Source organism: Hordeum vulgare, chromosome 7H (genome assembly GCF_904849725.1).
Source record: "Hordeum vulgare subsp. vulgare chromosome 7H, MorexV3_pseudomolecules_assembly, whole genome shotgun sequence".
Classification (NCBI taxonomy): Eukaryota; Viridiplantae; Streptophyta; class Magnoliopsida; order Poales; family Poaceae; genus Hordeum; species Hordeum vulgare.
In genome coordinates, this window is record NC_058524.1 from 630,388,383 (window position 1) to 630,404,737 (window position 16,355).

At 42.8% G+C, this 16,355-nt stretch overlaps 1 protein-coding gene across 1 annotated transcript; it reads right to left on the minus strand.

The window, feature by feature from the left end:
* Positions 1–321: 321 nt before the first annotated feature.
* LOC123409635 (disease resistance RPP13-like protein 4) lies at positions 322–16,115 on the minus strand. The gene is made up of 5 exons (XM_045102494.1): positions 15,075–16,115; positions 6,696–8,604; positions 6,487–6,638; positions 4,018–4,143; positions 322–348 (listed from the first exon to the last, which is right to left on the minus strand). Exons 1-5 carry the CDS (start codon positions 16,113–16,115, stop codon positions 322–324), a joined length of 3,255 nt encoding a protein of 1,084 aa, XP_044958429.1.
* Between the last annotated feature and the right edge of the window lie 240 nt (positions 16,116–16,355).

Consider the following 16,355-nt stretch of genomic DNA (forward strand, 5'->3'; position numbering starts at 1 on the left):
TTGTGGTTGTATCAGCCAGCGTAGTGAATTTGATGTTTCAGACAGTTGCCCATACCACTCAAACTCACTACTTGGATCCTTTTTTTGTTTTTCCCTATGAATCTAGATTTGACCTTGCGCATGTAATTCAGGGTGTAAAAAAGGAAGCAGGCAAGCTTAAGAGATGGTTCAATAACAGCTTTGTTCACAAATATGGCTCATTATTTCCATCTCAGAGGTTGTCATGTTGATTACATCTGGGTGTGCGCAGAGTGCTGACGATGAATTAAAAAATAGGCCCCTCTTTCAATGTGTAAAGATTGGTCGTCTCATAACGGACTGTCAGAGGAAGAAATTCAGCTCCATAACCTGAACGTAATTACCATCTGTTCATATTCACTTCTATGTGTTGGCATGTTCTATAGAAGTTCCACTTTTTTCCTTGTCAGTAAATTATCAGAAATCTAGACTCACGGGAAAATGAGTTGCTTGATTCAGTTCTTTGCCAGATCAACAATAGAATCGTTCTAAGTAGCACATGTCCTTAAGTTTTTAATAATGGTGCAGGTGAGATATACTCCAAGGCATGAAGACAGGTATTGTTAGTAGAACATTCATTGCAATTGTTTTTTAGTTTGATATGTCTCCACAATTATTCGTATTATCCTATGAACCTACTTCTTCCCATTAATAATTTGCGAACTACTGGCAATAATGTTTGTGTGCATTTATCAAATACAGAGGCCCTATGATCTTCTTAACTTATCTGAAAAATGTTATTCGACATTTCAGGCCTTGGATTACTGTCAGCTAGGAGATGAAGTTGAGAGCAAGGAGTTAAAACTTGATTCGCGAGGTTTGCTCTATATTGTACCATACAATTCATATTCTGGTTGTCTTGCTTCTTCCGAAATTACTAAAATTCTAAATTACCTTCGAAGTGGTAGAGAATGGAGAAAACTGTTTGTAAGGAGAATCTATAGAAACATTAAATGCAACTAAATTGCTTCTCTGATTCTGGAGGCTATTAGGGCTTAGCAGATCATGTGTGCTATCGCAACTTTCGAAAATATTATGGAAATCCATGTAACTATGATTCATTAGAGTCTAATTAACATGGCTCATGAAAATTAAAAATTTATTGTGTGATGTAAACTTAGAACTCTTTTGCCATATCGTTTGATTGTCTTCCTCCCCTCTTCAATGTCCCCTCCACCCTGCACGGTATGTTTAGAACTACGAGTATTGGATGGTCGCAAGTCCACAATGTGTATTTTGAATGAAGTCTGCAATACATAGGGGCGGTTGTAATCAGTGCTCGATGGTAGCTTGGGTACGAACTTCTGCTCTAATTACTATGTGCTTGACGCTGATTTTAATTTCTTGGATAAATTATAATTAGGTTGTTTGTGTTTTTTTGGTTTACACTGCCTTCCTAACAAATGAACTTATTGTTCATACTTTGGATATCATGTAAGCTTCTACGATCTTTGAACGAACACTCCATTGCTCATAATACAAATCAATTCTGAATCCTATAAGCTTCTCTAACCTTTGAATGAATTCTTCCCTTTATGTTGAACTAGCTTGTCGGTAAGGTATAAGATGATATTCAAGACTATTGCTGGATGATCAATTCATTTGGCTTAACTTTAAAAAAATGAGAGTATTGCTGATTAAACATTTGATTTATATTGACTTCTAAAAATGGGACCGTATGCACCAGCTGGTGATATTTTTTTAGAAAGGAAGGGTGTATGCATGTTTGGGGTTATTGAAAATGTAACAGAAGTTCTTTAGTATTACCGAGAGCTAAGATATGTAAGTAGATTGTATTTTCGTTTGTTGACGTCATGAGAAAATTTGGAACATCACATTGTAATTATGGAATCATTCAGGCATCATGCTATGGATGAGCCTATTTTTTTAGTGAAAGTATCGTGTGTTATGAGATTGTTAATCTATAGTTACGTCTTATTTCTGATATTAACTATGAATGAAATGCAAGGTTCTTCAACCTGCTATAATATTTTCTTGTTGCAGTGATAACAAGTGATTTACTGCTTTGATATTAAACTAATATAATTATTCTGAACTGACATTGCATCCCCTATACAAAATACACAAGTTGTTGGATTCAAAAACATAGTGTTAGTTAGTGCTATGATTTTGCCTAATTTTTTTCCACTTTGAAATATTTTCCGCTCTACAAAACTATTAATCCATTACTTGGTTTATATGTTATCTAACAGCTTCATCATTTTTCTTTAGCAGTTGCACCAGAATATTGACCAACTAGAGTATATGTACTCCTAATGCTCTCTCTTAAAATACTGAAGTCCTGATAAGTACCACATGCTTTTAAGTTATGCAGTTATGCAGGTCTTATTGTAGACATGCGCTTCTGTGCCGTGAAACTTCTCATCGCCTTCATCATTGCCATAGTCTGTAGGGTGTGCCGAAGGACAAGCTGCCATCAACGACAATGACACGGATGGTGAGCGACCTACAAAGCGATGGTTGGCATGCAAGAGTACTGATTGCTTCCAGCATTAGATTAGAAACAAATGCATACAACGTTGCACTATAAGTTAGAAGATTTCGGTAAATATATATATTAATTTCAGAAAATATGTAAATAGACCAGCTATGTATATGCTCAATTATGAATTATATGTTGTATTGAATTTTCTAAATTTTGGTCAATACGTGAGCGATGGTCAGACTGAAGGGAAGAATTAGTTGATTCATTTAAATATATGCCCGTCCTAACTTGATGAGCAATAAAATTTCGGTTTAAGGTTATACGTGCATTGCATATCATGAACTAACTGGAGGAGCGGAGCTGGATTTGCACGGTGTGCTCTGTTCTTTTGTTCTACCCGGATGATAGTATGTAAAGGAATGAGTAGCTACTTTTCATCAGGAAAAAAGGAACAATATAAATTTTACTTGATTTTCTTTCATGCTGGACTTAACTAACAAACATGTTCCCATTCCACCTTTGCCATGTGACGAGAACCATACAAAACAGATGCTATTGAGTTGTATTGCCAGGTCTGTTTACACACTCTGAATTGAGCAATGCTACATCTACAGGGTATTACGGGGAAGAAAGGTTTACATGGTGATGAGGCATTTTTTATTGGTCAGTTTTGGGGGCACGGACCCACCCCTAAAATTCAGGGGGCGGAGGTTTCGTTAGAAGAGAAGGGAGGTCCGTAACCTTTCATTAAATATCCGTAGGTGTAGGATTATTGCTCTGAATTTTACTTAAGAGTGAACCTCAAAGGTTGTACCTTTCTACAAAGTGCTAGCTTCTACACATGATCTGAATTTCGCGGGGGCACGGGCACCTAAGTGTTGTTATTAGTAGTTTGACTTATATATCAATAAAATATCAGGATGACCTGCATTCTAAAAATTGTAGCATCCTGTGTACCAATATTATATGTTTTTGAATGGTTCTTTTTATTGAGCGGCTGGCCTCCACCATGGTCTCCTTGATCTCACGATCTTCTCCTTCTCCACGCCTGCCCATGTTTCCATGAGGACACAAGGAGACACAGTGATGGCCACTAGTAGCGCCAGATCGAGTGTGCATTCAAGCAATGATGGTGCGCGAAGTTCATCTTTTTATAAACCTCGGGTTCCTCTTTCTTGCACAAGTTACTCCTTAATTGTTGATTTTATTGTAGTATATACATGATACTAATGCAATTTGATGAACCTTAATTGTTTTATGTTGGACTTTATAATTTTGGTCAGTTTTTGTTGTTCACCCGTTGCAACGCACGGGCACTTTTACTAGTTATTATATTAGAGAGAGAGGAGAGATTAGTCTCCTGATCGTTCAAAGGATCGAAGTCCAGATCGCCGTATCTTCTATATCTAAATAGACGCCTCCCACTACCTAATTTTCCTGGCTCCTCGTGAGTCCATGTCATCATCCTCCGCTGGCAACAGAGCTACGCGATGGAACTCTCACTGCCTCCCTGGCCCGAGATTGCCCGTATGCACTAACTTGCTGCCACTAACCTTCAGCTTCGAGGACGCACTAACTTCACTTGGGATTATTGATTTGTCTTCCATCCTGCTGCTTTTATTGCTGGCGCTGTATCTTCCGCCTCCACGATGGAAGCTGAAACGCTCGCACGGCAGCGACTTAATACAGATGAAACAACAGCATTCATACCGTCCATTACCTTGGAAATGCAAGTAGTCGCCGCCTTAGTCTTTAAAAAGACGTCATCAACCACACAAGATTGCTCGCGTCCTCCTACTCTTTGATCCAACCTCCATCCCTAAATTCTCGTAGGTCTCTGCACCTATTTTCAGGCGTTGTTTGTTTTTCTTATTCTGCTCAGTTTGCTCTCTGGGTCGAGTTTTTGACAGGTATAATCTAACGAAGCTAGCTAGAGCGTAATCTCTCAAATTTGACATATGCAGTTTGTTGAAAATGGGAACAGAGAATAGTAGCTCTGCCTACTAGATGAACTGACGGGAAAGAGACCAAGGTGAGGTTAATTTATTTTTGCATGCTGTTGTAGAGTATCTTGGAATTTGATATGTACTTTCCTCAAGTTGTGAAACCCCAGATTAGCAAATCACTTATTCTCTAGAAAACTGACTTTGCCCCTTGCATGTTGTTGAATAATATACTCTGTAAAACTCATATTTTCCCCTTGCATGCTTTTAAAGACACTACTCAGCCGATATTCCAATTGTTAATCTATATATAACATCGCTTGATATAAGATATGTGGCAGTTTTAATATAGAAGTTTATTTTGGCTTGAAGAGACTACGCAGCAGATATTTCAGTTGTTAATCTATAGATAACACCGCTTGATATAATATATGTGGTAGTTTTATTATAGAAGTTTATTTTGGCTTGAAGAGACTACTCAGTAGATATTCCAATAAGTGTGCATTTTATTTAGCCTCATTCCATAAGCAGCAAGTAAAATGCATTTTATTTAGCCTCAGTTGGTAAGCAGCAATCCAACTTACCACTATAAAACACACATCTATATAACATCATCCTATCGCATTTTGAGCTTACTACTTATCTTTTCAACCACGGGTGGACAAACCAGTTCAAATGGACAACCGAGACAACAGGTACTCCTACTGAAATTAGTCTGCTCTATATTTTCATTTCATTTCTTTCCCTTATTGACAACATACACATATCTTTCTTACCCTTATTGACAACATACACATATCTTCTCTAGGATACCACCTAATTCTGCAAACAATAATTTTCCATGTTCTACCGTTGGTTCAATAAGAGAAGCTCAGAAGAAATACATGAGTGCAATTGTAAATATGACGAGCACAAAAGACCCAATATTTATAACTTGCAAACGCGAGTCCAAGCCTCAACACAACACAAACCCATTCTTATCTGTTGGATACATTGTTGAATATGAAAAGAATGGGATGTCATATATCCATGTCACACTAACCGAAGAAGGCAAACCTACAAACAATATCTAACAGATCCTGTAATAATATGGTTCGTGCTACAAACTACTATAGTTGTTACTATTCATGCTTTGACTGATATAGATTTTGATCACATGTTACATATTTGTACCGACAATAAAAATTTCAGACATTGCCTATGTATGAAATCTATCTATCATTTTATTAATTCAAATTATTTTCTTCTTTGAGATTTCCATGTTACTCCGATAATCTGCAACAAATTTCCGCAGCAATGCGCGGGGCATCAACTAGTATATATAGGGTCGAGGCCGGTAGACCGGGATCCCCAACATCGACAAAAAACAAATTTACTTTTCCTATGCACAGTTTTTCTTTCGTTCGTTTTTTTCCATCGCCTACCTCTGTTCTTGCCTGCAAGTTCAGAGATCGCCGCAGCAGTAGGCCAATCCTACATCGCTGCACCCGGAAAACGGGACCTAGACGTCGCTTAAGTTCTGTTTGCCATTGATCCATTGAAGTTTACTGAAGAAATCAAGTTTTCTTGAGATCAGCAAGAAGAAGGCCGTTCTGTTCTTCCTACAGCAAAAGAGAAGACCCGCTAGATTGTTCATCTGTTCAGGAATTGAGTGTGTTGCTGTGCAAACGATTTTGCTGTCAACACTAGTACAAGTACTACTGCCATCTCTCTCACTCTGCTCTTCTCCAAGTACAATAGGGACAGCCAACACATCACCACGCCCAAACATCTGTCATAAACATACAAAGACTCTCCCTTGACAGGCAGGAGGCTTTCGACGGACATGTCCTCCACACGTAAGACGGGAGGTATTGAAGGAATTAGACACCACAAATAAAACATAATGTATTATATTATATTGGTGCATAATTTCAACGAAATCTAAATACACTCTCATCTAAATAAATGATGTTACACATAGTCGTATTTACTCCCAAAAAATAGATAAAATCTAATAAATTTATAAACTGGAAGAGTGAGAGGAGAGTGCTGAAATTAAGACAAAGCTTATATTTGATTTTCTTTACGTTCGGATACAATAGAGATGCTAATATTTGAATCCAACTTGTAGTTATCTCCTCTTGTGTAAAACATATACCATTTTCGTTGGTTGTCTCCATCAGGCGCATATGCCTTGACATTGTCCACATGGCTGAACTTGTCCCACTCAAGACCACACTGTCCCGCGGCTAACGAAGATAGCAACCCTATCCTGCAGAGTAGCTGCAGATGCCTTGGCTTTATACCTCGCATGTATTTTGGGAGTTCTTCCATCACGTAATCCTCCAGTACCAACTTCTCAAGTGCAGGGATACCCTCCAACACCATCAACTTTGGGCAATCGGTGATGGTAAGCTTCTGCAGATTGGGGAGATTGGTGATCCTCTCTAGATCGGGGATTCCATACACAATAAGCTCAGCAACTGAAGGAAAGCTCCCAATGTAGCAGAGGTGCTGGACATGTTGTAGAATTAATTGTTTCAAAGCCCTTGTGTTAGAGGTAAGGCCTGGAGGAACATGCCTCAGTTTGCAATTTACAAGCTGAAGCTTCTCCAAACGGGGCATGGCTTGTACTTTTTCCTCCCATTCCCATACCTCCCATTCCACCATTCCTACTAAGTTCATCTTGTTTAAAGTCGGAAATGGAGATGCTGCATCCTTCAAGAATCCAGCCCCAATCCGCTTGATGCATGGAGCACGATTAACCTGAAGTAATTGCAGGTAGGGGAGCTGACACAACCCGTTGGGAAGTTGTGTGCAACAAGCTAGGTCAGAGAAAAATAGAATCGTCAAGGTGTTGAGGTTCACCGGTACCATTGATGTAGACATCATCCAACTCGGGAGTTGCCAGCCAAAATACCCTTTGATATTAATAATCTCTACACTGGGCGGAGGGCACAACTCATTGAACACATTCTCGATTCGCCGTTGTTCTTCCTCAGAGACACCTTGGTTCTCTTTGATCAACCCGTCATCTCCTAGTCTGCTGGTGCACCACAAGAATAGTTCAATAAGATGCATCTTCTCACCAAGCCTTGCATTAGCAGCAAATGAGGCAGCAGATATATTTTCCAGTTTATTTAAGAAGAGATTTTTGAGTTGGTAAAGAGGCCCCAACTCGTCCAAACTGCAGCAATCATCATCCATGTGGCCTGGAAACCCAATTAGTTTCCTTATGCCTGTCAGACCACAAAACCCTCTAGGTATCATGTGTATGATGTCGGGAATATAAAGAAATTGCAGCTGGCTAAGCATCACGATGCTAGCAGGAAGATTCACCAATTTTGTGCATCCACGAAGGTCAAGGAATTGTAATAGTTTCATCTTGCCAATGTTCCTAGGAAGTACTGAAATATCAGTATCTAATAGTGCCAGATACCTCAGGTGCTTGAGTTGATGCAACGATTCAACCAATGCAGCCACATCTGCAGCTTGTATATATAGGACCCGCAGACTTGAAAAGGTAACCAATGAATCACCAGGATTCATCTTGATCTGAATAGTTGAGATTAATGTTCTCACTGACTGTTGTGCTTGCAGAGATGTCCAATCAAGATCACGTGATTGTGATCGGTTAGTTTCTATGGACAACCGAAGAAACTTTTGTGAACTAAGTTTTGTAAGAATATCATTGTCTCCGTCTTGAGCTACGAGTGCTTCATGTTTACTCATATACTGAGCAAATGAGCGAACAACATCATGCATGCTGCAAACCCATATGTGGGGATATGATTTATCTAGCTCTATAATGTTCCTATATATCAACTCCTTATAGTAGTTTTTTCCCAATTCTTCTAAATCACTAGAGTTTCCATTGATAAATCCTTCGCTCATCCACATTGCAATGACTTCATCCATGCGAAAAACTTTACTTTTAGGAAGGAGTGAGTAGTATAGAAAGCACTGCTTCAAATAAGGCGGCATATATTCATAGCTTAAGTATACTGTGTGGTTGAGCTCTTGGGGCATTTTAGTTATTGACCATTTAGAATCATCCAAAACCTTCTGCCAGTCACGACGGAGCCCCCCTCTTTCACGCAAGAGTCCTCCCATTACTTTAACAGCAAGTGGTAAACAACCACATTTTTGTATAATTTTCAATCCAATATCCATTAACGTATTGATGTGCCCTTCATCTATCTCACTTGAGAGTACCTGTGAACATACAGTACAATGTATTATTGATGGTATATACTCAAAGACAAAGTAAATGTCGAAAGGAAATGTTATTAAATGTGTTTACTTTTCTTGCTCCTACATACCAAGGATTTGTGCATTGGCTTGCACATATAGCATACATACTTTATACCTAGAAAACAGTTCTTCTTTCCTTTTATTCTTACAAAATGGAGCGTATTGCTAAAAACATACTTTTGGACTACTTTGCCATTGTTGTTATACAAAACTATATTCCAAATTTAGGAGATCATGTCAACTTATGTTATCTCTTAATCCCTATAATGCGTAATACTAAGGCAAACATTAATGAATAAATTTCTGTGCAATTTTTCTAGCAAAATTAGAACCAACTTCTAGTCTAGTTACTTTTTTTTTGTGTTATATATAATTTTGAGGTATTGGCAAGGGTTCACCAAATTTGTTATTTTTCCTATCTTAAAATAATTTTTCATTTATATCATGTCCTACAACACTCTTGAGTAGCTGATCACTTAGAGCATCTACAGCCGGTTGCCTCAACCCCACCCTCACCCTAGCTACCCCCATACAGATGCCTCAGTGACGGTAAAAAAAGCCGACCCAGATGGGCACCCCAAACGGGCCTTAAACGCCCGGAATTACCAACACACCTTATAACCAGCCCAAATGTAGGGCGGATATGGGTGTGCTCGGGCGCACCTAGCGCGTCCATCACGTTGACCCAGACAAGCCTACCCCATCGCAAATTGTACTAAATCCACTCCTTGACCTATCTAGTATATTTGCTCTCTCCTCTATTCTTCCTCCTCCGCGACGGACGCCTCACGGCTCCACCACCACCCTTGCTCCACATCTGTTCCCAGCCTCTATGCCACCAGCAAAGGCACAACAGCCCTTCTCCCATTCTATCCACTGTAGACGTCACCATCGACCCAGACGCCACCGCGGTACATCCGGAAACTCTCGGGCTACGCCTTGCGCTCTATGTATTTGACACATTATCTTAAATGTTTTTTATTGATTTATTTGTAGGGAAAATGATAAATTCTGATGCTTCGTCGAAGGGTGAGTATGGAGTGATGGAGCTTGATCAAATGTTTCAAGATGAGTTATTTGATTCTCGGATTCGGATAAAGAAGTGGACATAATCATGCTCATAAGCATGCAAAAGGAAATGGACTTGCAGGGATCAATTGGGATAAAATCCTTGGAGCACGGCTACCGTACAAGGACTAATTTGCTCTGGACCCAACTTCCCCCGATGATCCATGATTTCTTCATCATTTTCGCATGAGAAAACCGTTGGTTTTGTGCATTGTGAAGGGAATGAAGGCACATGATGACTACTTAAAGCTCACAAGGAATTGCTGCGTCCAACTTTCTTTCTATACTCCGTGATCTCATATGTGGATCCATAACGACACCCAAAGAGCTAATGTTTGAGTTGTGGGTAACTTTTAACATGCTCCCTCTTACCCCTTTTGTTTGAAATATGCCCTAGAGGCAATAATAAATTGGTTATTATGATATTTACTTATTCATGATAATCGTTTATTATCCATGCTATAATTGTATTGATTGAAAACTCAAATACATGTGTGGATACATAGACAAAACACTGTCCCTAGTAAGCCTCTAGTTGGCTAGCTCGTTGATCAAAGATGGTTAAGGTTCCTTAGCCATAGACAAGTATTGTTACTTGATAACGGGATCACAACATTAGGAGAATGATGTGATGGACAAGACTCAAACTATGAACGTAGCATATGATCATGTAATTTTGTTGCTATTGTTTTCTGCATGTCAAGTATACATTCCTATGACCATGAGATCATGTAACTCACTGACACCAGAGGAATACCTTGTATGTATCAAACGTCACAACGTAACTGTGTGACCATAAATGTGCTCTACAGGTATCTCTGTAGGTGTCCGTTTCGTTAGCATGGATCAAAACTGGGATTTGTCACTCCATGTGACAGAGAGGTATCTCGGGGCCCACTCGTCAATACAACATCACAAACAAGCCTTGCAAGCAAAGTAACTAAAGAGTTCGCCACATGATCTTGTATTACGGAACGAGTAAACAGACTTGCCGGTAACGAGATTGAAATAGGTATTGGGATACCGAAGATCGAATCTCGGGCAAGTAACATAGTGAAGGACAAACGGAATGATACACGGGATTAACTGAATCCTTGACATAGAGGTTCAACCGATAATCTTCGTAGAATATGTAGGATCCAATATGGGCATCCAAGCCCCGCTATTGGATATTCACCGGAGAGTGTCTTAGGTCATGTCTACATAGTTCTCGAACCCGCAGGGTCTGTACACTTCAGGTTTGGTGATGTTCCGGTATAGTTGAGTTATAGGTGTTGGTGACCGAAGGTTGTTCAGAGTCCCGGATGAGATCCAAGATGTCACGAGGATCTCCGGAATGGTCCTGTTTTGGTCACCGGAAAAGTTTCGGGCTCATCGGTAGTGTACCGGGAGTGCCGGGAGGGTGCCGGGGGACCACCGGAAGGGGTGTGACGACCCAAGAGCCTTATGGGCTGTGAGAGGAGGTGGACCAACCCCTGGTGGGCTGACCGAAGCCTCTCTCAAAGGCCCATGCGGCTGGGAGAAGAGATAAAAGGTAAAAGACCTTTAAAAGGAAGGGAAGGAGGAGTCCTCCCAAAGTAGTCCACCTCCCTTGAGGGAAGGTGGACTCTTCCTTGGTTCGGCTGACCCCTCCTCCTTGGAGTAGGGGCCAAGGCTGCCTCCTCTCTCTCCTCCTATATATACTAGAGGTTTTGTGGGTTTTTGAGACACAAGAAATCAGCCACGTGCTGCCCTCTCTCTCTAGATCTGTTTCTCCTCTAGTCCAGTTTCAGCGATGCTTAGGTGAAGCCCTGCTAGAATAGTTCCATCACCACCACCACCACATAGTCGTGCTGGAGAACTCATCTACCTTTCTGCCCCTCTAGCTGGATCAAGAAGGCGGTGATCGTCATCGAGCTGTACGTGTGTTGAACGCGGAGGTGTTGTCCGTTCGGCACTAGATCGGGATGGATCGTGATTGTATCGCAGGAGGGATCCTTTTGAGATCGCGGAACGGGCTGCGATTTGGATCACGAAGATGTTCCACTTCATCAACTGCATTATATACTCTTCCGCTTAGCGATCTACAAGGGTATGTAGATGCACTCTCTCTTCTCATAGATGATCATCACCATGGATAAATATTGCGTGCGTAGAAATTTTTTTGTTTGCCATGCAACGTTTCCCAACACCCTTCTTTTTTACATGTAAGGTAAAAAAGTAAGAGTTAATCACACCATTGATTAATAAGATCAATGACTTAGATCTATTATATACTCTTACCACTCATGTGAAAAGAGGGGGTAAGAGGGAGCATGTTAAAACTGCTCTTGAGTTGTGCACTTATAATAAATTTTATGTATTTGTCATTTACGTGCGATATGAGCGTGTGTTAATATGAACCCTCTATTTTCACTATCAGCATTTGTTATTTACGTGCAATATGAGCGTGTGTGATGGACATATATGTATTTGCATGTATTTAAGAGTACGTATTTGAAGTATTTGAACGTTGGGCATGACATACAAGGGGCCGGTTTTGCTAAGTCCGATTATAAATGCTCTTATATCTTTCATCCGTAAGTTGGAAAATAAGACTATATATTTGCAAAAAATTAGTAACTGGACACATGTCTTCACTGGTACTCCCCCGTTCCTAAATATAAGTCTTTTTAGACATTCCACTAGGGGAATACATATGAAGCAACATGCGTGAATCTACACCTTAAAGTGTGTCTATATACATCAGTATATAGTCTCCTAATAAAACCTTTAAATAGACTTATATTTAGGAATGGAGGAAGTAAAAAAGATATATACATGTATAATTATCTGAATGTCTAATTATTACTCAAGCTCGGCTAAACAAAATTGAAGTGTGTCTGAGCATTTATCATGTTTGCATATATAAATGAAATGCGGAAAGCCCAATTGGTGGCATATTTCCTTGTTTAGCACCATGCCTTGCTGGCACTAGCGAAGTAGAGTAATATTAGCCGTGCAAAATTACCCACAACCTCTGACCTTCCAAGGGCTAATGGTACGTACAAGTTCTTGAACATTACGTAGGTATGGCTCATACTCCATCCATTTCTAAATATAAATCTTTTTACAGCTCGTTTGGCTTTTGTCATTTGGACAGAATTCGTGGATTTCATTTTGGAACTCCAACCCCAACTCGTTTTGCTGTCAAGCAATTAGACGTAGGAATTCATTCTATAATTCCAGCGAATGGCGTACCGAAATCCCTCCCCGACACTCGTCATTCCTCAAGATTTCACGCACTCGTCTACCTCCTCTAGCCCTCTCATCCACCTCTGGTTCGTCGCCATGGCATCTGGATTCGCCGACGCCGGAGTCGGGTCTCCTTTGCACCTACCCTCTCCTTCCCCAACTCTTATTTTTAACCGAATCCTGGTTGCTCCATCCTCGACCCCCTCTTCCCCAAGATCCCATCCCACCGTCGGTGAGAGTCGCAGCTCGATTCACCTCACCCCTGGTTAATCTCCCGCTCCACTTCTCTTCTCATCACTTCTCTCTCACACACCCTCTCCCTTTTCGTCAGAATGAACACAAACGTTGTGGTGGTGGTGGTGACCTTCACCGGCGCGGGCGGCGGCTCCTTGTCATCGAATTGGAACATCAAGGAGGACGAGCAGGCAAGGGGGAAGAAGGCATTGCCAGAGTACATCTGGCAACAGTAATTGTGTCGCGGGTTCATGCAGTACCCGATCAGCTCAATGCAGGTGCTGATCCATGTCGCGGCGGGACCAGATCAGCTCAGTGCAGGTGGAGTACCTATATATTGGTGCCCCGGGTCCAGAACGGCGCCACGCTGCTTCCCTCCAACTGCGGCGTGCTTGAGTTCTTTGCGGAGGAGGGGTTTGTGCAAGTGCTCGCCCACACCATGGCACGGATCGGACTGTGGGAGGATTTGCTCACCAGCGCATCGCTCCCTATGGGCTATGGCTGGCTCCGTCATTTGAATGTCCAAATTCTCGTGGAAGCCAAACATGTTTTCTTGCAATTGGATTTCCATTCCATCAAATGAAATCTCAACAAAAGATAAAAGGTTTTCCGGCTTTATATTATAAAGCAACCATCCAATACATAGCTTGATGGGGCCGCAACACAACTAAGCCCAAAAGAAAACAAGAGAGAAAATAAAAAGAAAAATGATGACATCGACAGAACAACGAAATGAAGATGATCGGCCAACGCCGCGCCCTTTGGAGAAGTCCCACCATGCCCCTAGCACTTTGGAGCATCGTGTACCGAGCATCACCTTTAAGAAGGAATTCGACGACGACGCCGTTGCTTCCCGGACTAGTCATATGGTTTCCCCCGGCACACATAAGACAGTGTGGAAGGGGTATACCCAACGCCCCTCAAGAAGGAACGGCGGTGCCCGCAGACGTCACCGCGCCGGTGACGGACGAGCCGCCAGGGGATTTCTCCCGACCCAAACAACCACCACCATCTCTAACGCTCCGTCGAACTCCACCCACCTAGCTGCCCACCAGCATGCGCCACCACGGTCTTGGAGTCATCTTCGTCGTCGCTCAGAGATCACCGACATGAGGCCTAGCGAAAGAGGAAGGGACATCGAAATCGGGGGAAACGGCCACACAACAGAACGGGAGGGAAATGCCTCCACCGCCACAGCGGCAACCGTCCGGACGCGTCAATAGGGAGAAACCAGGTCCCTAGAAGCCCGACCCGACCCAAACGGGCCCGCAAAGCCCCGGTCGTCGCGCTGCAACACGCCGGCAGACCGCACAGCCGCCACCCGGAGACCGAAGACACCCAACCTCCACCGCTAGGGAGCGCCGCCGCCGTGCACAGGACAGCTGGCTCGCACCAACCCAGAGGGGCCCAGATCTAGGCCGGGCAGGTGCCGTCGGTCATGGCTGCACCCACGTCGCCCCACAGACAACGCCTGCGCCGCCGCGTCGAAGAGCCCTCGGCCAGACAGAGGGGGAGGGGGGAGGGAGGCTGTCCGAGGTGAGGAGATGGGGTGGCGGCGCTCCGTCGCCGCGGGGGGGAGGGGGGGGGGATATCTCCCCACCAAAGTAACTGCAGCTTCCAAATGAAATCTGAACAAAGATTTCATTTCATTTGATTTGTAACAAATGAAAAGAAATGAAGGGTGCCAAACGAGTTGTTAGAGGTTTCATTAGGGGACTACATACGGATGTATATAGACATATGTTAGAGTGTAGATTCACTCATTTTGCTCCGTATGTAGTTTCCTAGTGAAATCTAAAAAGACGTGTTTTTAGGAATAGAGGGAGTATTAATTGGGGAGCATACTAATGTTTATTTAATTAACTACATAATATTGAGTCGAGGCAGAGATTAGTACTATTTAATTAAGTACATACCTGCTTCTTGAGCAATGACCAGGCATCTTGAGGTAATAATGTGTCGACTTGGTGGTAGGGCCATCTGGCTATCATCCCTCGAGCAACACCTTCATCCCTAGTGGTGACGAGGACTCGGCTGCCTGAAGCAGCAACAGTCGTTAATGGTATTTTGAGCACATGATCCCATGCTCCATGGTCCCACACATCATCCATTACAAGCAAGATCTTGTGGCCAATCAAGGCATCCTTGAGGCTTCGGTGAAGCGTGGCCTTTGCATTTCCAGCTAGCTGGGCGTCTCCTCCAGCTTCGATGATGGCTCTTCTCAGCAGCTCAACATCACTGAAGTTTTGGTTGACGCTTAGCCATATCTTTTTGCTGAACTCATCTTGGATTGCCTCATCATTGAAGACCTTCTGAGCGAGAGTGGTCTTGCCAATCCCGCCAACACCTACAATGGCGACCACCATGATGTCATCGTCGACCTCCTTTCCTGTTTGCATGATACGGGTCACCAATGCTCTTGTGTCGTCTTCAATCTTGCCCCCAACCACAGTCGACCGGTCAAAGTCTCCTACCGTCTCCCGGCTTGGAGTTGGATTACCATGGCTGCGATGATCCTGGTAGTAGGATCCAAGATTGATAAAGTTGAAAGCAGCGCTCCGCTCCTTGATGGCGTCGAGCCTCTGGTTGAGTGCCTTGATGCGGATGCCGATCTCACGAGCATGGAAGGGATTCCGAATGCACAAGAGCAAGGGATTGAAACACCCTGCGTTTACCGAGGATGGTTCAGGCTTGCCCAAGGCCTTGAGATGGCAGAGGTCAAGGATGTCACTGGCTTCGTACATGGCATGCTTGAGCTGCGTCACCCACTCTCGAACGGTCTCGTCGGTGATGTTCCTCCTATCGGCGTCGGCCAGGAAATTTTTGAGGTCTTGGAGCTTGTCGCCCATCTTGTTGATCTCACCCGAGACACCGAGCATCGCCCCTACCTCATCTGCTGCCACCTGTGTGAGCATGTCCGCCAGGTAGAACGCAAATGCATCCAGCACCATCGCCATTTTTTCTGGCTATTTTGACTGTAATAATAAACATGATGTTACATCCGTATCCAAGCAGCAGGAAGCCTAGGTAGCTGTAAACTAAAGATGAGATGGGAGTAGAAGCTGAGCTCCTCGTCCGACGCATTACCTCCGACTCCGAGTCCGAGAGCAGCAGCTTAGCAACCCCCTCCAGCGAGCCGGCACCGGGAGCAGCAGCGCTTAGCAACTTGGCTGCGTGTGGAGCAGCAGGTGCTCTCC

Bases quoted from the DNA above. Each gene is read 5' to 3' on its own strand.
- LOC123409635 (XM_045102494.1), bottom strand. From the start codon at position 16,115: ATGGCGATGGTGCTGGATGCATTTGCGTTCTACCTGGCGGACATGCTC. The intron at 8,605-15,074 runs GTATGTACTTAA...GTATGTTCACAG, and splicing joins GGTCATTGCTCAAGAAGCAG to GTACTCTCAAGTGAGATAGA. The intron at 6,639-6,695 runs GTATAAAGCCAA...TATCTTCGTTAG, and splicing joins ACTCCCAAAATACATGCGAG to CCGCGGGACAGTGTGGTCTT.